Source organism: Budorcas taxicolor, chromosome 16 (genome assembly GCF_023091745.1).
Source record: "Budorcas taxicolor isolate Tak-1 chromosome 16, Takin1.1, whole genome shotgun sequence".
Lineage (NCBI taxonomy): Eukaryota > Metazoa > Chordata > Mammalia > Artiodactyla > Bovidae > Budorcas > Budorcas taxicolor.
In genome coordinates, this window is record NC_068925.1 from 21,124,833 (window position 1) to 21,149,790 (window position 24,958).

The window sequence follows — 24,958 nt, forward strand, 5'->3', positions numbered from 1 at the left end:
GCTGTACATCACCAATGGGATAATTATTTATCTAAAAAGTTGGCATTCTTAGACTTCCAACATGCAGTGTATGAAATTCATATATTCAAAGGAGACATCATAATAACCTGCCGGCTGGTGGTGATGGATATGTTTTTAATCCAAATGACCACAATCTTCAGCCTGCCTGTCATGGAGGGCCAGGGAAAAATGGAATTTTCCTTTCATAACTCTTGATGTTGAAAGAGGAAAAACCTGGAAGCATGATAAGTGGCTCATTCCAATGGACAAATGGACACAGTGCTGAGAGAATGAGCGTGAATAAAAGTCATTGTTCCTGAACTAATGCCATTTTCACTTGTTACACCAAGAAAACGGAGCAAAGGATGGTGTCTGCCTCCTTCCTTCCTGGAAAGCACAAGTTCAAACGGCAACAAAAGCTGGAAAATCTTCAACATGGTGTGGATTCATTTACAAATTACCTCTTGCTGGAGAAAGTCGGGGGCAGGCTGGGATAATATTTGTCTATTAACTAAAACTTATTGTACAAACACAGCAAGAAGAGTTGATGCTGGAGTGCTTTATTGACTCGAAAGCCTCGCCTATGGATTTCCTCCTTTGAGGTTTAGAGGAATTCCTATTTCTCATTTACAGGCTATCAGAAAAGGTATATGACCTGTATTTTTTAATTTATATAAATCCACTCAGTCAATCAGCCTGGGCTGAAATTTAATGGATGTATCAGTCATTGTTGGTCCAGGGAGAGAGCAGGCATCAGCATCCACCATTCCATCTCTCCTCTTACATTACCTCCACCCTCCTTTTTTCCTCTTTTAACCTCCCCAGCTCAGATGTCTCCCCTAACTTCAAGCAAGGAATCTTTCAAAGCTGTTGTTTTTAAAGGGAGAAATCCAAGTAAATATAAACTGATGGAAATACAGGAAGATCCTCTGGCTAATTCGGTTTTTAAAAATCTTCATTTCTCCCATCCATGTGATGCCAATTTTATTACATATTCAGCAAATTTACAGGAACAAGATGTTCCCCTGACAAATTAATCACTTTCCAAGCATTTTATCATATAAATAAAATATCACCACAGGAGAGTAAAATCATCAGCTCAACCAGTTGGTTTAACCCTTCCTTAGGAAAGTGGCCTGAAATAGACTAAGGACCGCCTCCGAGACACGCAGACACACACACTCTTTCACTTACTCTTAAAACCATGAGTTCGGCAATCAGACTACTCATAGCAAGGCTTTCAGGGACTTGGAACTTCAGAAGCCAGGTTACAACGTTTAAAAGAGAGACACTCATACCTCTGGGTTTTTAACTTATTTTTTGGCTGCACTGCATGGCATGTGACATCTTTAGTTCCCCAGCCAAGACTGGACCCATGACTCCTGCATTGCAAACCCTGAGTCTTAACCACTAGACCCCCTTAACCACAGGGGAGTGGAAGTTCACTCCCATCTCCTGCTTTTTAAAAGACAGGAGAAACTGAAGACAAAAGGATCTCTACTATGCTAGAATTTATCTTTTCTTTTTCATAGTTTTATTTCGACATTTCCCCTAAATAATCATCATTAAATACTATGTTTTTATAGACCTATTCTTACCCTACCATTCTAGGCAGGGAAGAAAAAATGCAAGGTACTAGGTTTCTGTCTTTACTTAGCTTTCCCCTCTGCTAATTTCAGAAAGTGAATCCAGCAATTATAAGTAGTAGGGGATTGATAAGGAGTTCACACATGCAGGAGAAATAGCTTCAATTCAAGCTTCCCTGACTAATCCTTATTATGACTCATTTCGACTTCAGAATTTGTCGGTTGAGGTAAGAAGCTAATTTGGCTTTGAGAAGTGAAATCTCAGTTTTGTACTTTCCTTCCAGTGCTTCTAACACCCCATTATTAAGAGCAGAGTAGGAGGGGGCATGAAATATTTATTGAGTGCCCACTCTCACCAAGCTTTTTTTTTTTTTTGCATGCTATTTTATTAGATCATTAAACTTAACATACTTTAAGTAAGAGCATAAATTTCTCTGGCTTCCAAACCCACAGTCTGTACCACTGTATATCTTACATCGGAAAATAAAATGCACTATTTTAAAACTTATACCCAATACAATTCTCAAACTCTGATCCTGAGATGAACAGTAGGACGCTTGGCAGAGCTTGGCAGGAAAGTTGCTCTGGCAGGTTTCTCTTAACTGTTTCATTGCTCTATATGCACGCGTGCTGCACCTTCTGTTTGCACTCACCAGAAGACCTGTTTCCTTTCTTGCCATGGGTTCTCTTGCTACAAATACAACCAAGTTTAATCTAGAGAAATCTGGCATCATGCCTGGGCCAGGTATGTGACACCAAAAGGAAAGGTGACCAGGCCATGCTGACTGTCTTCAGTGCTTATATAAATACTAACACCATTCTATTAATGAGCCCTGTTTGGGGAAACCCTAAATGGTCACCTTACCTCCCTACTTATGAGCCCATAAAAATACTGGTAATTTATGTTACATCCTTCTTCTTCCCTATGAATTGCATAATGAAGTTCTTTATGCGAGGCTATTAAGAAGCAACTTGGATGCTACTATTTGCTACTTATCCCATATAATTAATAATATCATAACTGCTATTGAGGGCACTGTTTAAAGCAGCCAGGCTTCTCAAGTGGCATCAGTGGTAAAGAACCCACCTGCCACTGCAGGAGAAACAAAAGATGCAGGTTTGATCCCTGGGTCTGGAAGATTCAGTGGAGTAGGAAATGACACCCCACTCCAACATTCCTGCGTGGAAAACTCCACGGGCAGAGGAACCTGGTGGGATACAGTCCACGGGATCACAAAGAATCAGACATGACTGACAGAGTGCAGAACACAGCCTTCCATAAATACAACTGATTTGACTAAACTTTCAATAGCAAATTTCAGGAATAATCATTAAAATGAGATTTGCTTTTGAAACAAATGCGTTATACAAAGGCTTTTGGTAACATTTATTTATTTTGGTTCTAATTAAATCATTATACTCATCAGTGGACTACATAATTATAAAGTCAGCATTCTTAAAAAGAAAGTAATAAAACTAATTAATTTCTTTCTGGGTTGTTCCTTGATAAATTATGAAATTTCTCTTTTACATTTCTTGACAAATACTTGGGCACATGGCTTTCTTTAATAGTTGAGGTTCGTGTCTTTGAATAATACCCTCCAATGAAAGATGCCAATCAAAGAAAAATAAAATTAACATTTAGATTATGGATTTTCTGGTCCTGTGAGAGAAGATGAAAGAATGAATCCGTAAAATGCTAAAAAGAGATGTTTATAGCAAGTACATATTCTTTTACTAAGCTTCCACTGCCATTTTGTGGAAATAAACATACTTTAAACTCTAAACTCTTCCTGTCAAAACAAATGAGTTTGAGCAAGCTTTGGGAGACGGTGAAGGCCAGGGAAGCCTGGCGTGCTGCACTCCATGGGGTTGCAAAGAGCTGGACACGACTGAGTGGCAAAACAACAAAACTCTAAACTATTCCTGTCAAAACAAATATACTTTTTATCATGATCCCTCAGACAGTAAAGAGTCTGCCAGCAATGTGCGAGACCTGGGTTCGATTCCCAGGTCAGGAAGATCCCCTGGAGAAGGAAATGGCAACCCACTCCAGTATTCTTGCCTGGAGAATCCCATGGATGGAGCCTGGTAGGCTACAGTCCATGGGGTCGCAAAGAGTCGGACACGACTGAGCAACTTTCCTTTACGATAAAGTAAGTTACAACATAACCCAGGCAAAGCTGACACAAGCACGTGATCTGATGAAATCATACACATGTAAATTACTTGAAGATGATATAAAACTGGCCCTGTTCCGATTAGATCAGAGATGTTCTAACACCCTAACCTCAGAAAACAAAACAGGATAATAAAACAACGTTCAGGAAGACCCATGCCTGTAAGTCTTCAATAAGAACAAAATTTAAAAACAAAAAGTCAGTCAAGGTGAATAAAAGTAATTAAGACAATGGGTAAAAAGCTTGTGTTCTTGATTAGATATATTTTAAAACTTTTTCTAAAATACTTCATGACTTTGTACATTGAGTGTGTGCTCAGCCACTCAGTTGTGTCCAACTCTTTGTGACCCCATGGAACACACTAAGCTCTTCTGTCCATAGGGTTTTCAGGCAAGAAGACTAGAGTGGGTTGCCATTTCCTTCTCCAAGGGATCTTCCGGACCTAGAAATCAAACTCGGGTGTCTTGCACCTCCTGCATTGGCAGGCAGATTCTCTACCACTGAGCCACTTGGGAAGCCCCTGACTTTGTATATTGACGGAGCCTAAAATATCTATAAAGTCTTCCCTAAAGTTGTCAGTTAGACACTGAGTCAACTCCTGCTCTTGTAGTTAAACCACCACTATTACCACGCACATGTTACTTCTAATTAATTCATGTCTCTCAACAGTGTCCTTTGCCTGTCAAAAGAGTAAGCATTCAATCATCAGACAACAGTATCCAAGTGCCTTCAGGAGGAATAGATTTGTTTTCCAGGAAAAGATAATGTATGAAAAGTCACTAATTCTGAGAAAATAATCTTTTGTGGAGGTCTTTATTTTTGCACTGGTATGCAGCAAAGCTGGGGGTGGGGCTGTGTTGTTCAATGTGAGGTAGGCAGAGAGAGCTGGGATGTCAGAGGAAGGAGAAAGATCAGGAGTAAGGACAAACCAGGTGTGGTCTAGTGCGCCTGAATTTTAACTTAATGCCTTTAAATTTTATGGAGTTACTTGGCTTATGACAAACAGCTCATTTTATTTGGCACTGGAAAATGGTTTCAAAGGCAGAAAAAAATCATCTCAAATATTTTTTTAGAAAGTGACTGGTTAGAAAGATATTTCCTCGAAATAAAAAGTATTTTACTTGAGCAACTATGAAGCAGGCTGCTGCTTATATTTTAAATTAGCAGAATGGTTCCTTTTCATGCCTGTTTTGCTCCAGATAGATATTGCTTATTTAAGTGAAGGCTAGAGCTTGACTGGCTCAAAAAAGCAAGTCCATTAAATTTGCTTTGCAACTGAACTGAGTCAAGTGGGATGGAGTAAAGGAACACTAAAGAGTTTAGTCTATTCTAGAACATAAGCACCAAACGCTTTTCTGGACAGATAGAACTCAGGGAACTATTCACAAACACATTCTCTTTTTAATGGCTCTATCATAAGTTTGTCCATTAAAACACAAAAAAGGTTAGATGTAATACATAACACTATCCATAATCTGTAAGAACCTATACAGTAAAAATAAGGAGGATACATAAAAAATCATAAACTTGAATGTAGCACCTACCCTCACCCCAAAATTATATTTTATGATTTTCAGGAAAGAAAAAAGGAACGGTTTGTTTCAAGCCTGAATATTACCAATTCATAGTTCTGGACCTTTGTTTAGAATAATTTTCATTCAGACTAGATCTTCCTAGATTTCAATGACAATGTCAGGCCCGTAGAGCCTATCTTGTGAGATACCAAGAAGTCTTTAAAACCATTATCTTTAAACTTTCCTTATTTTAGTATAAATGATTTCGTTAACTCCAATTTACCATTTCTTAGAGTATTTTGTTTTTGCACTCATCAGTAATTCCTACAAAATGCCTGTCTAGGTGGTTTATCAAGACCCCAAACACACAGTTCTATACAGATTTCTATGGTTAAAGCTTTCATTTCATATTTAGTATATATTAATGGACATGCTGAATTCAGTTACAGGGTTTTGTATATAGCAATTACCCGAAAGATTTTCAACTGGCCACCTATACAAATAAAATTAACATCAATCTTTTTCAAACTGTTTTTCCCTAGTAGAAAAACAAAACAAAACAAAATATGTATAAATCACGGTTCACTAAAAAGTTGAACGTTTTATTCCCCACCTCCCCCTCCCCCACCACGCACAAAAATCATCAGTTTCAGAAAGGACAGAGTTGTTTTATTTCTGCTAAAGCTGTGCCTAAAAATATTACATTTCATCAGTTTCACTTATCTTGAAAAGTCCCCAAAGGTTCCCTACCTAAAGCTGGCCATATTTTCAGCGCAAAATAGGCTGAGCCCTGCTATCTAAATCTAGATAAAATTCCTGGGTTTGTAATCTGCACAAAGATCTATACATCTAAATCTCTATGCAAATCAAATGCTTTCCTGCATTTGTGTGAGCATTCCAAAGCACCCAGGGCTCAGGGAGCAAGAGGAGGTTCTTAGAGATTCTTCCCAGCCCTTCTTCTCCTTTCCCTCTATTTATTTATACTAGCTCCCTAAATAATTCACACTGCCTGCTTTTCAGCCCGAATGTGCCTCAGAAGAGGCCTACAATGAGCGATTGCAGTCACCAGATGGACTCGTGAATGCAGCAGGTGGGGCAGATGGCAAGGCGCCCTGTCTGATGCTGCTTGCTTCGGCATGGGCTGCCTTTCTTTCCAGGTACATTATCATCATCCGAACACTGAGTGGTGTGTAGTTTGGGGGTGGGGTGGAAGTGGGGCGCTGGCAAATCTCTGACATGCATTCCTAGAGGAATCATCAATTACCAGCTGCCCTCTTCCTCCCTGCCCCCTACCTAGAGCAACTCTGGATATTTTTACACTGTTGCTTTGTGAGAGGGTCTGTTAAGACTATGGTGAAGGTTTTGCGATGGACTTTGGCACTAGGCATAAAGAAGGACGCCTGCGTTTTAAAATTCCACCTCGGCTTCATAGCAAGTGAAGAAGAGAGGATTCAAGGATATGGACACCGGAAAAGTCAGGGAAACTATAAGGGAGAAACATATTCTCATAGATACTTTGCCAAAAAAAATACAAATGAAGGGAAAAGGTAGGTGAGATGACTCAGCTCCTGTCTGTCATGCCTTTGTATAAAGGTAAGCTGCCCTTTGCATCTATCGAGTGGAGATCAAAACCGTATCTTTATAGCTTTTCAGTGTTGTAGAAAATATTAGCTGTGCCCAAGTTGAGACAGTTCTGTGTCTCATATTTCTTTAAGAGTCATTTCCAAAAAGTGCAGTATTTCCCTTTCAAAGTTTGTAATTCTATAGTCCTACAGAAAACTGCAATGCCTATCACTTGAAATTGGAAATTTGCAATCTCATGGTGCCAAGCTATCATGAGACAATCACTCAGTAACATGGAGTATAAATTTTAATTGAGCATAAACACTTGACAAAAATTCTCCCGAGATATTTCTGGCATATTCAGATTGGCAATGATACCATGACACCATGATTTTAATCCTTCTATAAACTTAACTGATGCCAATATAAATCTTATTACCTAACTTCACTAATCATCTAATTATTAACATCTAAAAATGTGAAAGAGAATCATTTTAATGACCTGAAGCAAACCAAGCTGTATCTTCCCAAAAATAAATAAATAAAACACTTTAATAAAATGCATTCACTGAAGGGAGACTGCAAAGACAGAAAACTGCTTTGAATTCTATCTTTGAGTCCTGGGGCAAATTGAAATCCCAGGCTTTGGGGAACAGCAATGGGCAGTTTTGCAGGACTGCTGGACAAAGACAGTAGCTGTGAGATTATCTCAAGATTAAGGGCAAGGTTTCCTTATAAAAATTACCTTTCAATAGTCATTTACTTTGATTAGAATGAACTGACTAACTCAGACTTTGCCCTCACAATCAAACTACACAAATCTAGCGTTCAAATGCATCCTCCTTGCTTTTCCTATGATCAGGTAAATGTTTTTTCTTACCTGATCTTTTAAAGACTTTATCCCCCTCTCATTTCCAGTCTAAGAAACAAACCATACACAAGTCATTTAGAGTATTTTAAGATGTAATGGCAGCTTTGGTGATCAAAGCTTCAAAGGCTTCACAAGGAAGCAGTCTGGACCAGACTTGACTGCTCCAAGACCCCAATCACACTTTCACAATATTTAGGACTGAAATGTACCATTTCTGATTTGTGTTCTTGAGGCTAACTAACTTCTTAGCGCCTTTAAAGGGCCCAAATCAGAAAATCAGAATGGATGCTTCAATTTGCCTAGGTTTTATGTAAAATCCCTGCTACCTAAATTCCTGGAATCATTTTCTGAACACTGACCCAAGTATAAGTTGAAACATGTTTTTTTTTTTTTAATGTACTCAAGATGACTTTATACTTTTATTATTTATTTCCGGAACTTTGTGCCTAAGATAGGACCTATACACAGTCAAATATTTTGGAATAAATGATCAAGAAAATGCAGTTTAATGCACTAAATTGATTAGTGACTGTAAAAATTGCAAAGGAATGAATGTAATCTTTTTTGATGCAATAAGAGAAGCTACTGTAAGCAATCAATTGGACACCAGAGAGTTGGCTATAAAAAAATACACTTCAAAAATCAATTTTAAACTGGTATTTTCTAAACTTGATTTCATTAACTCTCCTTAAGCTATTTGTCCATAACCTAATTAATGTACATAACCAAAGGTACTTAATAATACTAAACAGAAGAAAATGGACATTTCTTAGAAAGACATTAAAAGGCAAATGGTAACAAATTAAAATGTAAAGATAATAATGGTAAAATTAATTTTTAGAATTATACATTTTAGAGTGATTTGAATGTCTGTTCAGACTTCCACAATTAAACTGGCAGGCCAGATTATTTCTAAAATAAAAGTAGTAGCAAAGTCTCAGCTAAAAAATAACTGCTATTAAAAAAATTAAAAAGCAGTAAGTATAAGCAAAGAGTGATAAAATGAGTGGGTCATTACAATTTAAGCATTGGATGTAAGAGAAAATACAGGTAATGTATGGAATAAGATGCTGCTGAAAGTGAATGATAACTAAAACTTTGATTTCTGACACTGCAAAATTATTCTTTTAGTAAAGTCTATATGATATTCTAAAACAGATGCACCTTATATAAACACCTATATTTGAACGTACTTTTGGAGTATCAGAAATTAGTGTCATGCTATTATATACACACATGAAAATTTCTACATTTGCTTTGCCCGTGTTTAAAAAATTAGTACATACGTGTGTCTGTATTTGTGTATGTGTGTATGTATGTAACACAATTTCTCTGATTTATTGCCTTATTTCAGATGCCTTTCTAGATGTGAATAAATCTTAGAGTTTCAAAGTACAAGTTAGTTGAAACCTAACATAGAAAAATAGATATCCAAATTTTATCCTGATACACAGTATATATAAGAATTAGCATAATTTAAAGAGAAACATATATTTATATGCCACCTTTCTCTTTCCCAAACAAAATATGGATAAAGTCCCTCAGATGACATAAATTCAGTGCAATGCCCAATTTGTTAAACTCGTGCAGTTCCCTATATTAACTATGACTTCTTTTTTTTTTTTAACTATGACCTTTCTTGGCCAGTTTTATTGTTCCTAGGCAGGTAGCACTGATTGGGAAAAAAAATGAAGGGAGAGTGGTTATGATCTCTAATGAAATTACTTATTTATTTGTGGTTTACCTGCCTAGGGGAAAATAGACACTGAGTCATGTAATTAAACACAAAAAGAATCTTAGAAGAAACCAACCAACCATATTCTTAAGAGGCAGGAAATACAACAATCAAATAACTATCAACTTTAAATTTAAGGTAAAGACAGTATCTTTGCAATATTCACCTGTAATCCTGGTTCAAGATTTACCCAGACCACTTTTGCTCTGTTTGGTTTTTCCTCTTGCTGAATATCTGAGAAGAATTTTCAAGTTTTGAGTGTAGAGTTTAAAAAAGAGACAATGAGCAAATGATCTCTAGCATGCCTTCTGGGAACCTCCACAGAATTATTTGCATAGCCCTTGGACACTGTTTAGTAAACAAGGAGTGGACAGGACCAGAGTGGCTTCTATCTTCGAGTCCTGCTGTCCTTTTTCAAAGCAAGGCAGGGGTTCTGTTTTTAGTACACACTTTGGTTCAGCGTTAATCCTGTTTTATGTTGTTCACACCTGCTGCTGACTAGCAGCCTGCTGATGGGCTGAGGCTCACGCTGCTCAGAGAAATCCCACTCAACTGAGAGGCCGGACAAAAGCTACTGGACGGAGCTGGAAACAAAGCCTGACCAGGCTCCTGAATACAGAAGAAGCAGACCCCACAAAATCTCTCCTCTCATTTGCAAATAAAGTCTCCGATGTCCCAAATTTGCCACCCAACAGTAAACGCAACCAAATGCTCTTTTTTTTTTGAAAGCCTAAACCCCATTGGCTTATCTACAGTCCTCATTTTTTTTCATATCTTTTGGTAAAATGAATGCCAATATGTGCAAAAAAAAAAAAAAAGCTTGCAAGAATCAGGTGTACATGACAGCCACCCTCTGTGTCCTTACCAAAAGAATCTGTACCTGAAACAAACCTCATTATTCACTTAAAATATCCTATCGCTCACCTCTCTATTCATGGAATTTTATATCCCAAAATGAAGATAGAAAATACATATTCTGCCATCCGTGGCCACCGGCTGACCAGGACAGTGACTTGTATGCTAAGACGGTTCTCCCCCGCCCCCCAGCCTGCACTGCATGTGCCTAATAGCAAACATCAAAAGGAATGACTTCTTTTTTGATCTTAGTACCAGCGATAAATCAAATTCAGTGCCACAGACAGGGGGGAAATGCACTACTAAAGGAAAACTCCAAGACTGACAGTGGGACCAGTCGGAGGCATTCGCTCAATCAAGTTTCAGTAAACGATGCCCACCCTCCCTCTCTCTGGAAACAAGATGTAAGCTGTCATGCGCTTACCCAGAGCAAGAAAAACTTACCCAGTCCTGACGTGACCCTAAGTCAAGATGCACTTTCTGCTGACATTTCCAGCGGTGGTCCCAGAGCCCCTCCCACCCACCGAAAGACAGAGTCAATTTCCTTCGTATCTGGAGTCGGATTCTGCCCGCAGGTGGGCACAGAGAGCTCCTCCCGGCCGGCACAGCGCAGCCCTGAGATGAGCCGCACATCTGGGGGTGGGGAGGGTGTCAAATAAATACTCTAGGATCATTTTATTACATCTCCCGAAGCACCTTTCCTGCCTGCCACAGCCAATAAAGCCCCATGGGCTCCACTGCCAGCACTCAGGGAGCCACATGTCTGCCTAACCCACAGCAGTGCATAGATTTAATGGAGCACACTTTTAATACTTCTCTGGGGGAGACACATGCAAAGCGCTAACTAGCAAACTAAGGTTCTGTTAATGAATGGATGTACAGGTGCCATACTTGAGATGCTGGCATCTTCTTCCCAGTTTGCTTTCCAACTATCTGCCCCGAGCAACGTGCTCTTTTGGGGGCGGTCAGTCCTCGAGCCTGGCTCCCATGTTGGCGCCATACTCTTCCTCAGCAGGTGAGAAACATACAGGGATGCTCGGAATCAGAGACGCTACCACAGGTGAGAAGCCAGGTAAAGGCACTGTTTCTGGGTGTGTAAGACAGTGTTCTTAGGAACTCTCTACTGGTATTAAAGAAAAGAAAAAAGTTGTCAAAAAAAATGATACTGTACTTGCCGTAACTGCAGACAGAATTAATGTGTTTTTCATCATCGGACACAGCCCATTCGAACACTGGAAACATAGTTGTCACTTTCAATTTGTTTATGGGATATGAACAGCATAGGAGTAAATTCAATTATTATGTGGAATCACACAAAATTGCTGATATTTGACCATTTCTTGACCTAGAAAAATGGCCATTTCATGTGGCTCAACCGAATTTAATTAGAATCCTATTATCTTATTTTCATGCAAAAAAGCCTTAAGTTTGATTGGGAAATTCCGTAACTTTCCTTCTCGTTTTCCCTCAGAAAGCTACCTCTATGATTGTTTTTTAATCACTATCAAAATGAGACATTTTATCTAAGTATATTTCAAGACTTGAGCCTATTAAGATTTGGGGTACACAAGCCTTAGCCATCAAAATTTCACTGGAAACCAAGTTTTGCTCATTAGTCCACCCACTCATTCCATACAGTGTTTCCTCTAAGGCTTGGCCTTGTGAGAAGCAACTTGGCAACCGCATAAAACACAAGAGCAAATGCTTCATCCCAAGGGCCAAGAGGACACAGTGATGGAAAAAGATGGGCAAGTCTCAGCTTTGACGTTCTGAACTAAAGGACTTGAATTACGGGTGATTCCCGCCCCCCACCCCCCAGTGACTTTGTAAGTTTGCTCAAGACTGAAAGACTTTAGCGGATATCAGCAGCAGTAGCGGCTCTCAGATCAGGTGATATTTAGCATTTTGCATGTAGTATTGGCGATGTGATGAATACCCTCAGATAAGAAGGGGAAAAGGAGCTGCCACGTGCAATTGACCACAGTGTACTACCTGCCTCCGCCTCCAGCGCTGCTCCTAAGTTGGCCCACTTCTGAAGAAAGTGATCCCACCTTCGTTGGAGGATAGCGCTTTCCTCGGGCACAAATTTTTATTTCAGTTTGAATCTTACACCATTACATTGCCAGTGATGCATTTTTATGTTTACAATTGACATCTTCGTCAAAGAATGAAACCTCTGAGCAACGGCTCAAAAGCATGAAGGTTGCCTGCAGTTAAGTACTTATATTATTTTACACCTAAACGGAGCCCAGTTGTTTTGAGTTAAAACTTAATAAACCTTAAAAGGATGACCTTTCTTGCACAGAAAGGCCCAGGGTTACAAAAAAGAAACGAACTTTCCAATGAAATATATTTTAAGGAACTAGTGCTGAACAAAGGGCTAGTTAAAGCTGAATGCTTTGTCAATTTATCAGCTTGTGAACATTCTGTTCCTGAATTCTCCACTGCTCCTGGATGTATGGAACGGTGGTGCCTTGCTTAATCGAATACTATTGATTCGAGTGTGTCACAGTGATCTCATTGAGAGTAATCAATAGTAATCCAAAATCAATCAATCTGGCTCTTGCACTATCATTTATCAAATCTGAATACGCCAAATTATTCGTAGGCGTCAAATTACAAAGAAGAGAAAAGGGGAAAACGGGGGAAGTTAATGGTTTATATTGAAGAGCAAGACCAATGTCTTTTTTTTTTTTCCTTTAAAATGGACAACTACTTGGCCAAATGCATTTATCTTCTCATTAATGTATCCTAAATTTATAATGAATCTCATTCCATTCTTGGGAAAGAATAAGACTTCTTGTACAGGAGTGAACTGGTTCAGCATAATCTTTAGAAACTTAAAGATGCCCCAGCTTGCGGAGATCACACCAGCATTTTCCAAGTCTGAGTAGCTACGTTTCAAATGCCTGTCATCCATCTGCTGGTAAAAAGGAGACGGGACTGGCATAGGACAAAACTGCATCTCTAAGGATCAGAAATGATGGTTAATGGAATCAGAGTGGAAAAAGGAAGAATTAATTTCTCCAGAGAATGTACACCTAGATGCACCTGCTTATCAAAGAAGCTGCTGTTGGCGCTGAGGGTTCCTTTATCACCATATTCACCTGTAATTTAGTCCAGGTAATAAATCCTTCTATTCATTACAGCACACACTCAAAAGCACTCCTACTATTTAACGTGAATGAAAAAAAGGCCCAGAGTGTCTAAAACATTTACTTTCGCTAATGTAAAAGTGTTGGCATTTTACTTCATTCGCGATAAGCTGGTGCCAGTGGAAGTGATTATTCTTTTCTTATTCAAAGCCTATCAGCATTTCGAAAAGCTCTCTCCATCTTATCAGGTGTATGAACAGCACAGTTACTGAAAACAGTTTGTACGGCTCCTCTCTCTTTCTGCCCAGCTATCTGATAAACCCCCAACTAACTAACTGTATTTACACACAATCAAACAGAAGTTGTATCTTCCGCGCGGTCGCCACATTCCAGTTGGCCGTAGGTTTTTCTGCTGTGACATTAACTTAACAAAAATGTCAGTAGCGAGTACCCCAAACTGACAACAATCAAGAAAACACTATAAAAGCACTCAACTAGAATGCACGACAAACAGAGACGAAAGCAAAACAAATGCGAATAGTTGAAGGCAATCTCTTTGGAATTTGAGGGGGGCGGGGGATAAAGTGTACCGTGTGTGTGCAAATCGGGATGAAAATCATGCACTTACCTTTGACCAAAGTAAATGATCTTTTAGCAAAACAGATCAATAGACAGACAGCAATTTTAAAAGAAAATACTGCTGACATGGAGGGGGTTCAGGAAAGTTTCTAAGAACTGAGCACGTATTCCCCCCATATTTCAGTTTATCTCAATGTAGGGCAGAGAGGTTCTATAATATAAGCAAAGTAAGACAACAGACAGTATCACCGAACTTACCCCATAAACCGAAGACAAGATAGAAAGCAAGGCTGTCACATATGGTGACCACATTCCCAGGACAGATTTTCCAATCATTAAAACCCTCATAAATGCTCTAGACATTAAAGTTTTGTTCACTATAAGGAAATAGAAAAATACAAAAAATACAATTTGAGTGTTTAACCTCATCATTTTTCTCATTCTTCAGACTTAACCAACTGAACAGTCCCATATACAGGTACAAAAAAAGAACCATCCTAGAGACTAAGCTAAGGAGATGACCCACTCTCCATTTCTACCTGGTTAAAAAATGCTTTCAGGAGTTTCATGGTTCATTCAAATCGAGAGACATCCCTCATCATTTCTGGGTAGTTCTTCAGAGCATGAAAGACAACAATATTTCCAGGACAGAAGAGAAATATGAAACTTATTTGAACAACTGAATAATAAATTCCTAACCCCATGAAAGAATCTCTGCCTGGGCTTCGGTGCATAAATGGTCCATTTGTTCCTCACCTCCTTTAGCTGAATGGCTAGGAGAGAACAGAAAAAGGCAGCCACATGCTCCCACCTGAGCCCAACTCCTGATTCTGTCTAGACTCCAAGAACAGAATGAGCCTTTCCTCAGATGGGGAGAGCAATAAGATGAATTAGCCAAGTGTGCAGTTCAGTACAATTCAGCTGATGGTTGCCTTTCCATCTGTGACACTATGATCCCAAGACTGGGAGGCAGGTCTCATTTAAGTCTCTGGCTAAAAGGGGTGCTTCTGTCATTTCTTAGGGCCCAGGACCAACTGTATACAGTCACTTTCTCATATATATTTTTTTCTTTCTTTGGCCATGAACTGTTGGTTACGAGTACAACAGTCCTCCTCAAAATATCTAATCCGTTTTAATAGATCAATGGCTGTAAAGAAAGCATTGATAAGAGTATTTTTTCATTTAGGGAAAAATGAATACAATGTAACAAGACAACTTAGATTTTTTGGAGAAGTTAAAGTGCCACAATAATTTGGAATTATGGAGGGCAAAGAGCTATTGATTGAACAACCTCACATTTGAATTTTTCTCTTAAGTACCTCTGTCTCTATAATTTTTCCTATGACTCACTATTTTTGCTCACACTGAACACAATTTTAGATATTCTTTTCAAAGCAAAATAAATTTTTGTAACTACAGACTGTAATAACCTACTATCTGGCTTGAAAAGGACATCTTTTCATACATTTTAGCTCCTATTGTATAAAGAAACAATGTATTTATTTAATGAGTCCTTTGTTTTTCTCAGAAGGCATTGCAAATGAATAAAATCTTCCTAGAATAGATGAAAAAGGAATTCTCACATACAAAAGTACAATTCTGATCATGGAGGAGAAAAAAAGAATTCAGTTCTTCTGCCTATTTTCTGTACATAAGTTCTTGATTTACTTTTTTAAATTTCATTTTTTTAACCTAGGAAACAAACAGGAAAGCACAAGATACCTTTTTTTTTTTTATTTCTCAGAAAATGTATGCAACATGCAACAAAAAAAGAAATGTCCCTTTAAAGTGGACTGACAAGGCTTTTGATTTTCCACTTGTTAAAGTCTTTATATACAACACACGTAAGAGCAACTAAGATTCACTACTTTGGGCCTTTTTTTTTTAAACAATAAACCCCATTATTATGCCTTTATTTCCAAGATAGTAAAAAGATTTGAACAAGCTTCAGTTACTCTTTTTCTTTTTTTGAATAAAATTCATTATTATCTATCCTTTCTGTAGTCCCACAGAGTTTTAAAGAGAAGTAAGCAAACAAGCTGGTTTTCATTGCCCTTCTACTAGCCATCAATCTCTGATACAATATGAGAATTTATTGGTTGCTTCCCTTTTATTTAGTACCATCTTAAGCAACTGTTTGCGGAGGTGTATGAGGAAGCAAAGTTAAATTGACATGTCTGTGATATGCCTGACAGCCCTTCGTATGCCTAATATTAATTTGCTTTCTTTGGCTAGGTAAGTGCTGCCAAAGCATATTATATATAACGTGTACTTCCAATCAAAATGATGAAAAGTATATATGCAATTTTGTTTCACTCAAAGCAAGGTGAGAAAGCACAGAGGAATGTATATGACAGAGACTGCCTTTAATAATCAATATATAAATTTGCTTTCAAGTTCTCTTTTTACAATGCAATCTGATCTTCGATAGGCTCTCCATGAGTTTAACACTTTAAATAACTCTTTAATAGATTTTAAATGCCAAAAACCAGTGTTTTCATTTATTAGACTGTGTGAAAGAATTCCATATAGCCAGAGGCAGCATTTCTAATGGCAAGTGTTGCATGTTATATATTTATATTCAAATGCACATACAGATCTATGTCAATATATTGAAATAAGACTTTAATTGGCCAGTGAGAAGCCAATTTATTTAAAACTGTACTTTTTCTTTTATTGCTTTGCCTCAGTGAGTTATCTTCCAAATAAATATACATGCATTGCCATCAATTAAAATGACAAAACATTTGAAAAATCAGAACATAAAAAAGCAAGCTTATTCCAGACATTTTAAAATATTTTTTATAAATTAAAAAAGGAGGGGCCTGAAGGTATACATACACAACACAGATATAATCTATATCTGCTCAATTTGATGGTTTTGCATAGTTGATTAGAAAATACATTTGGAAATACTGAGAAATAGTGTCCAAATCAAAGAAAAAGAAACATCTGGCACTTCTGTAAAGAAAAAGTAAAGAGAAAGGATGTTTGTCATAACTAAATGGAAATTATTTTTATTAGCTCAGTTTCCCAGACTTTGACAGTAGAAATCTAAAATGAACTTGAAACAAGAATAAGATGCCAGGTAAATCCTTCAAAAGGCAGAAGGCTGTCACTTAACACTCTCGGATAATAAAGGAGCTAACTTTCAGCAGATGGATTGGCATAAAGAAACAGCAGGATTTTTTCAAACAAGGAACATTAAATCTGTTTAAGTATTATACAAACATATAAAGGTAGGAAATGAATCTAGGAATTTAAACAAAATATGCATTAGAACAAGAATTTGAATAGAAAGAGCATTTGGATAAATGTTTTCTCTCAACACTCACTCAAGATTTACTGAGCAAGCACAGACCTTTAAACTTACCTCTGAGAATAAAATTCAAAAATTCACAAACCTATGATGTATTTCAGATGTATATAATGATAATTAATTTTCTATATTTGCTTTTGGCAAAAAAGAAAATGACATATTTATAAAGTGCAGATAAGTGAAAATTTTATTTTGCATTTATTTAAAAGCTATCATGTTTTCATTAAGATATATTTATCAGGCCCAACTATATCAGAAAACAATGTAGCTAAGAGCTAACTCAAAACTGGTTCTTGGATATGGGCCCAAACCATTAAATTATGTACTTAATACTAGTGGCTTATTTCCTATTTTATATATTATTTATGATTTCTATATACTGAATTTCAAAATGATAATAATTAAAAATGTATAAAATCAGAAATAATATATTAGGTTACCTGTTACCTGTCATTTATACAGCAGCTAAACCAATTTAGTTTAAAATCAGACTTGGTAAATACCTGAAATTCAAGGTTAAAATGATGCCCAGGAAATTTAACTAGACACTAGCTGATTAGAAAAACACTTGAGATCCACTTTCTTATATAAATACACAAGAACACTCTCAGCAGCACACCTATATTCTACATACATACTTCTTCCCATGTCTATATATGTATTTCACCTGCATACTATACATGCACATAAATGCACACACATGTGTGTAGTATATTCTACAGACTGCTTTGGATTTTCAAGTAGCGTATGCATAGCTATTTATTTACAATGGGAGAGAACATGGACATCCAATACACATGGCTATGGAAATAACAGTCAACAGCAAAATATACAAAATGCAGTAAGAGAGAATGTCAAGAGGCAGAGACGCTGGGTGTCATCCCCGGACTCTCAAATACACATACAAGTATGACTGGAGAAAGAGAACCTAAATATTTCACTGTCAGAGAATGTAGAAAACAGCAATTCATTTCTATCTCATGTGCTTTAGGACAATGACAATTTAATACAAGGCCAGTGGATGTAAAAGAGATAAAAACTGAACAAACTGGGCCAGGGCAATCAAAGATTTTCTCCAGAGAGCTGGCTAGGGCCGGAGCTCATATGCACTTACAACAGATCAACACTGTATTGTTTCTCTCTTCCATGAATTTGCTATGAAGCAAAATTCAGAGCAGAGCTTATCTGCTGCAGTGACTTGAAACTTCTACTGAGATACCTCAACGCTCTCCTCTCATTTCTAAACGCTTGGTGGGTGATTCTGAAAAGTTCATTTGATATTAATTGCTGTCACAGAAATCATGGCTATCAACTGCCACTTGTGTGACCAAGTATCAACCATAAGCACAGATTTTGATTTATTTTTTATGAAATAGCATAAGCAAAGCATTCAGTGCCGAACAGCACTTAGGAAGTCAAACAAAGAAATATTTTGTTTAGTCACTAGGCTAAGACAAATGTTGAGAAATTTTTCACAAGTGATACGGACTTGAGATTAGGCATTATGCCTACCTTCCAAAAAAAGGGCTTCTTCTTTGTCTGTAGTTCTTGCAGGAGTGAGGTATTGTGAAAGTATTGTTAAACAGAGTCATAGAGAAGTTACCTGCCCCCTTTGATGAATAGCACCATGGACCTAAAATTAATTGCAAAAGTATGGCCTGGCTAATGAGATGGTCCTTATCTTTTTTTAGCACAGGAAGCACAAGTATTTTTCTACTGGCTCAATATTCTACAAAAATGCCTAAACTATTCTTAACTCAGTAAAAACATTATTCAAAGACCTCAAAGACACAAAATAACACAAATTCTAAGATCTAGAAAATTCGGAATGAAAACTAATTTCCTGTATTATTTTCTTTGTAAATCTTTATTTTCTTTTTTGCTTTGAAAAGAAGGACAACAGAAAAAAAAAATCTTTTCTCTGGCTTCTATTAGCATTTTTTAAAGCTGAATTACAATACCATTCTTTATAAGATGACCAATATATATCACAGGTCAGATTAAATCAAAGAAATATATCAAAGGCCGTCAATTTAGAATTAAAAAAAAAAAAGAACAATGATGCCGTATTAGGGGGAAAACACTAGAAAAATGATCATCCATGCAAGAGAATTAATGGATATCCACAAGGGCTTTGCTAATAACATGGGTTAATTACCACTGCAACACACTAGGCTCAGTAAATAAAGCAGCAGTGCCATAAACACATTAAGATGAGAAACCATCACTGTAAGAACCAGCCAACACCATCACCCTTGCCTCTAACCAGGAAATGGGAAGCTGATTCCCAGCCCTTTCTGCAAAAGGAGGATTTCTAAACTTACCACCCAATGTGTATAGGGTAATACATAAATACACTGACACAAAGAGCTAGTTAGACACAGGGTGTCCAGCACTGACTCACCACTCCCATTCAACACTGATTCTCTTAACTCAGAACACTTTTTTTGCTTACTCCAAGGAGAAAATCATATGTTACATAATTCACACTGTCTGGATATTTCGACCATATGTAGTTTGGGATATGTGGTTATTTAATTTTTAGAGAAACAGAATTAATCTGTTCACTTTAGGGATGTGATGGGCAAGGTTACGAGAATCTACAGCTCAGGAACATTCACCCTAAGTGCAGCCAGTTGTCACTTCCAGCAATTTACAAAAAAATCATCTGACATCCCCTACCTTTAAGGCTGCAGGTGTTTTCAACAGATTTGTAGAGAAGAAACAGGAAGAAAAGTAACATGAGCTCCATGTCTGCAGTTTAAGTATTCTTTCTTTGAAAAATAAACTTAAACAGTCTGTTCATAGTTCCCAAATAATATCACATCTAAAGTGACTTCGGCAAGCTCTTATCTTTTTTAGAAAATTGCCTCCACTCTGATTTAGGCTTTTTGTTGTTGTTGTTATTGTATACATTTTTCCTTCCAGCCTATGTTTATCCCATGTATTTTGACATTATAATATTACTTTTGGATAGTTGTATTTCAGTTTACTTTAGCTTTTAACAAGGAGTGATGAGGCAGAGAAAAGAATCAAAACCCTGAAGCAGAAAGAGTAAACCTTACAAAATAAAACTTGCATAGCTCCAAACAGGAATTTTAAAAAAACAAACACAAATCTGCTTAATTTTTGAGGTCTGGATTTTCATGATCAGGCTGAAATTCAAATACTAAACTGTTCCCTCCTAGCCTTGCCTGTTTTGGAGTGTTTCAATTGCCTTTCCTTCTTCCAACAGCTGTGACAACTGCTAAAACAGTCAGTAAAATTAAGTCCGCTCTATAATCCTGTAGTCAATGTTACATTTTAATCAGAGGTTGAAAGAGAACCGTGATGAGCACACTCATTTAGAATGATTAGACTGACACATATGTCAAAATGAGCAGATATATTATTTTCATCTATTTATGCTATCAGTTATTACTGCTATTAAATGTGAAACAAGCTTTCAAGTATTATGCTCTTTAGTGCACTGGCACATTTCCCAAAATTAAAAAAAAAAAACAAACATAGTTATAGGTTAACATTTTAGGCTCTCCTAATGGTGGTCAATAAATTGAAGGAATCTTTTCAACAGCCTCCACAGCAGAAATTGTCCAATATTCTCCTCTGAAACTGCATAACTCTGGTTTCATTTCTGTGTATACACACACGTGATGGGGTTTAACCCAGCACAATTACTATGAATATTAATAGCATGTATAAATTCTGTGGTTTATTAATTGAGACAGAGAGGCAGATGCGTTACTAAGCATTAGATCTTTCTGTCTGTCCAGTGAACCACGTAACCATCAGAGCTGCATCCAAACAATAAATCTGTATTTTTTAAAGATGACTTTTAATTGAGCCAAAAAGGAAAGCTAGTTTGAATCTTGCGCCAAAGCCAAAAGGACATGTGTCCTGATTTCATTTAAATGCATCTGCTTTAAGAGGCTTATCGAAACTAATTATTCAAATTAGCTATAAGAAGTTAAATTCAAGGAAACTATTTTACAAAGAAGGCTAGGGGAAGAAGGCAGATTTTTAAAGTTTGTTTTGTTTATTTATTTATGAGAGAAAGTTCTGAATTGGGTGAGCTTGGATAATGCATTCTTCCTGACATGAAGGTGTATTAAATTCTCCAGTGCTACAGCCTCAGGTGTACTAACCTTCAAACTCCACTTGAGTGGGCAGTCCTACCTTTGTTTATTTTTCATTTTTATTTTCACACAATTTAAGGTTTCTTCCTTGGAGCATTTGCAACTGACGCAAGCACTGCCTTCCAATCTTTCGGTTCTTCCTAAGTCCATCCCTGGGCTAACATTCCTGGTGTGAGTGTGTATGCGTGCAAGCACGTCTACAGACAGGCATACACACACACACGCTCAAACATATGAGGAGCCACTGAGACTGCAAGTCACTTTTCATCTCTTGCTTAATTACAAAGCAAGGCAATATGCAGTCACTAAGGACCGCTAGTGGACATCTACCTATAATGCATGACCTCCTCCTCTCGAGGGTTTTATGTTTTCTTCACAATCTAGGGAGAACTGGTTTGCCAAGAGCACTCTTTTCAGAATTATAACAGTTGGTATTACTGTAATGGGAAAGCAAAGCCATATAACTGACTCAACAGAAAGAGGAACCAGTGACAGTTACTGTGATAAACTCGTATTTTATCTTAACAGTGGGTTGAAATTAAGTTTATGACCTACTCATTTTTACCCAAGAATGCCTGATTTACTCCTTTTACCCCCTACTCACTTCCCCCGACCCTGAGCAATACAAATATGTATATTTCCATGGGCATAAAGATATTCATAAATACGAATGAAACTGCATCTAAGGACAAAAGTACTTTTCTGCATTTTCTGGACATGATACATGAAACAAATCCACAATCTCAGCATCGTCTGTTCAAGGAGAAATCTAAAAAGTCACTACTGTTTCTTCTTTAGTTTTTTTTTTTTTCTCCCTTTAAATATTTATAGCGTGTGAAAAATCTCATGTTACTTAATGGACTGATTTGTCAGTTAAGTGCTGACTTAATGCTAACCATGCAAATAACATTATTCTAGCCCCGGCTTGCATAGGGCTAGTTTTTAAATTGTTCTCTGAAGGAGAATTAGTAAATGTGCAATTTTGCCTCTAACTCTGAGCGGTAAGAAATGACGGGGAGCTGAAAATATCTGTCAAGCTGCAAATACATAAGAGGCACTCAATAGTATAAATCATTTTGAATATTGTATTTTAAAACATCTTTCCTTGGGAAAATGGGTCCTAGTAAAAGATGCATTTTAACAGTTCACTAAGCATTTGTGCCAAGTGCCTATTCTTAGCACCTGAATAAGAAGTGACTGTCACACAGCTGTTTTACTGACAGTCACTGAGCTTTGCCTCAAAGGTAACATTGTAGTCAGAGAACAATTCTCGACTTCCTGAATTAGGAGATCACCCTCAACACAAAAGGCACAAGACAGACACAAACAAGCACTCGTGCACACGAAATACCCAGGACATTACCTGATTCAGTGCGCCAAGATCCATTCCGTCCACCCCCCAAACCACCCTCTCCCCCGCCCCCGCCATACACACAAACACGCGCACCCCCACGACGAGTTTTAAAAAGGAAAGAAAAAGGTACCTACTCTTCCTCGTAGTGCAGGGAAAAAGATTCAGGAAGGCAAAGTTCTACCGAATCCATGTGCGACCGGCAACCATTATTTGTGTACCCCCGCTATAAATCAAAGTTTCCTTGACAGAGCACAGTGCAATTAACACAAATGTTCTCCTAGTGACAAGCCTATAGGCACAGCCAGTTGGGACCAGAGCTCTCACACTCTCCTAATCAAGGACTTAAAGCCCCGATTGGAGCTTATTAATATGAAGTAGAGCTTAACATATGCAGTCCCACCGGCCCAGGCGCGCAGCCGATTGGGGGGCGGCTGCCCAATCAGGAGGGAGGCGACGGGAGGCTGCGAGGAACCGCGGAACCAGGCAGGTACGAAGGGTGCAGAGACGCGACCCGGCTAGAAACTGAGCGCGAGAGAAAAGGGAGCGGGGACCAGAGATCCGGACGCTCCCGGTAGATACTGCGCCAGGCCCGTGCTTGCTTGCTCTTTCTCTCTCTTCTCTCCTCCCGTGGGAAGCTAGAAAAGAAACCTAACTAATTTAACCCTCCAAGCCCCGGAGGGATCTGTCTTGGGTTTCTCACCCAAGATCTCTTTTTGCCTTGCCCAGAAGAACTCACGCAGACTCTCAGAGTTAATTTGGGAAAGGATTCTGCGGAAGGTAGAGAATGAAGTTTGTCCTGCCGTTGTCTGTGTTTGATTCCACCGGGGAGGGGGCTCCTGCTTATTGAGTGCTGTACTTTCTCATTGATCCGTCATCGTGTTGTCGTCTGTTTCTCTGATCTAGACTGGGCATTAAAAAAAAAATAAAATCCAAGATACGACTTCTAAATTGTTCGGGCATGCGAAGTGGGAATCGTCCTCTGAGGTGGATTGCAGTTTTACATCACTACAGAAGAGGAGAGTGCCTCAATGCAATTTTCGAAAATGCCTATGTAAATACCTATGTAAATTCTCTATGTAAATATTTCTTTACCTGCTCCCCCTCTCTCTCTCTATCTATAGATATACAATGTATAGCCTTTCAAAACAAAGAGAAAACAACTGCGGGACAAATTGGCTCCTCCAGTTTCAGGAGTAGGAGACAGGGCTGCTGGGTAGCTAGTGCATTGAAAACGTCTCAGTGCATTTTGACAAAATAAAGACTGCATTTTTTTTTTTTTTTTTCCTGTAGGGAAAGCAGTGCTAACCAGCGCACTGAAAGTGTTCTTAGTCATACATTTATTTCAATACAAGCTTCCAAACTGGGAAACATATACAAACACATATGATTTTTACCCCAAATATCAGCTTTCAAATAAAATGTAGTTTATGTATTTGTCAATTATACATAACGCACCCTGAATGCTTTAAAAAATCAACTCAGAAACATTTCGTAAATCATCACACAGTTTGGTCATTATAAGCACGAGTTTCAAACAGAAGTGCTGTTTAAAGACAGAATATAAGAAGAGAAGGTTGTTTTTTCTCTAACAGTGTCTAAGCCTGATTTTAGTTTCCATATAACAAAGAGTTTGCTTAAGTCCTATTTTTAAATACGGGATCTTTTTATACTAGCAAATGTACATGGTAATAGCTACCAGCTATTTATGGCAAAGAGATAACTGCTACCTTATGACCCGAAATTTTGATATAATTCAGCTCTACTGCTTACCAACCCTTTTCCTATTAAGTCTGACATGATATAAATAGTCTAATCTTTGAGATCAAAATAAATTAGTTCATATATCCAGTCTGTGTTCAATTCACTAGATCAGAATTCAACTCTTTCTTCCACCCTCTCAAATTTTCTAGGCCTTTAAAATAGAACAGCCACATTAACATTCAGAATATAAAAATGACAGACATGATTTGGTTTCCCCCACAGAAGAAAGCAATTTCCTTGCCATGTATTTAGCCATATCTAAAGATATGGGCCTGATGCCTTTTGTTTGTGGTCTAAAGGCATACAAGTTTCTAGTGGAGAACTCCCATAGCAAAAACTATGCCTAAGAATACTGTAGAAAAGCAGGTAGTAAAAGCTTAATTACCAGTAGCATTATGCTGTCTATATTG

At 37.8% G+C, this 24,958-nt stretch overlaps 1 protein-coding gene across 1 annotated transcript in view; it reads right to left on the bottom strand.

Moving 5' to 3' along the window:
- Positions 1-23,054, bottom strand: part of ESRRG (estrogen related receptor gamma) — a 242,584-nt gene extending 219,530 nt beyond the window's left edge. The window contains exon 1 of the mRNA XM_052653923.1: positions 22,922-23,054. Coding sequence (XP_052509883.1) covers positions 22,922-22,977 — 56 coding nt within the window. The 5' untranslated portion in view covers positions 22,978-23,054. The remainder of the gene's footprint in view (positions 1-22,921) is intronic.
- Between the last annotated feature and the right edge of the window lie 1,904 nt (positions 23,055-24,958).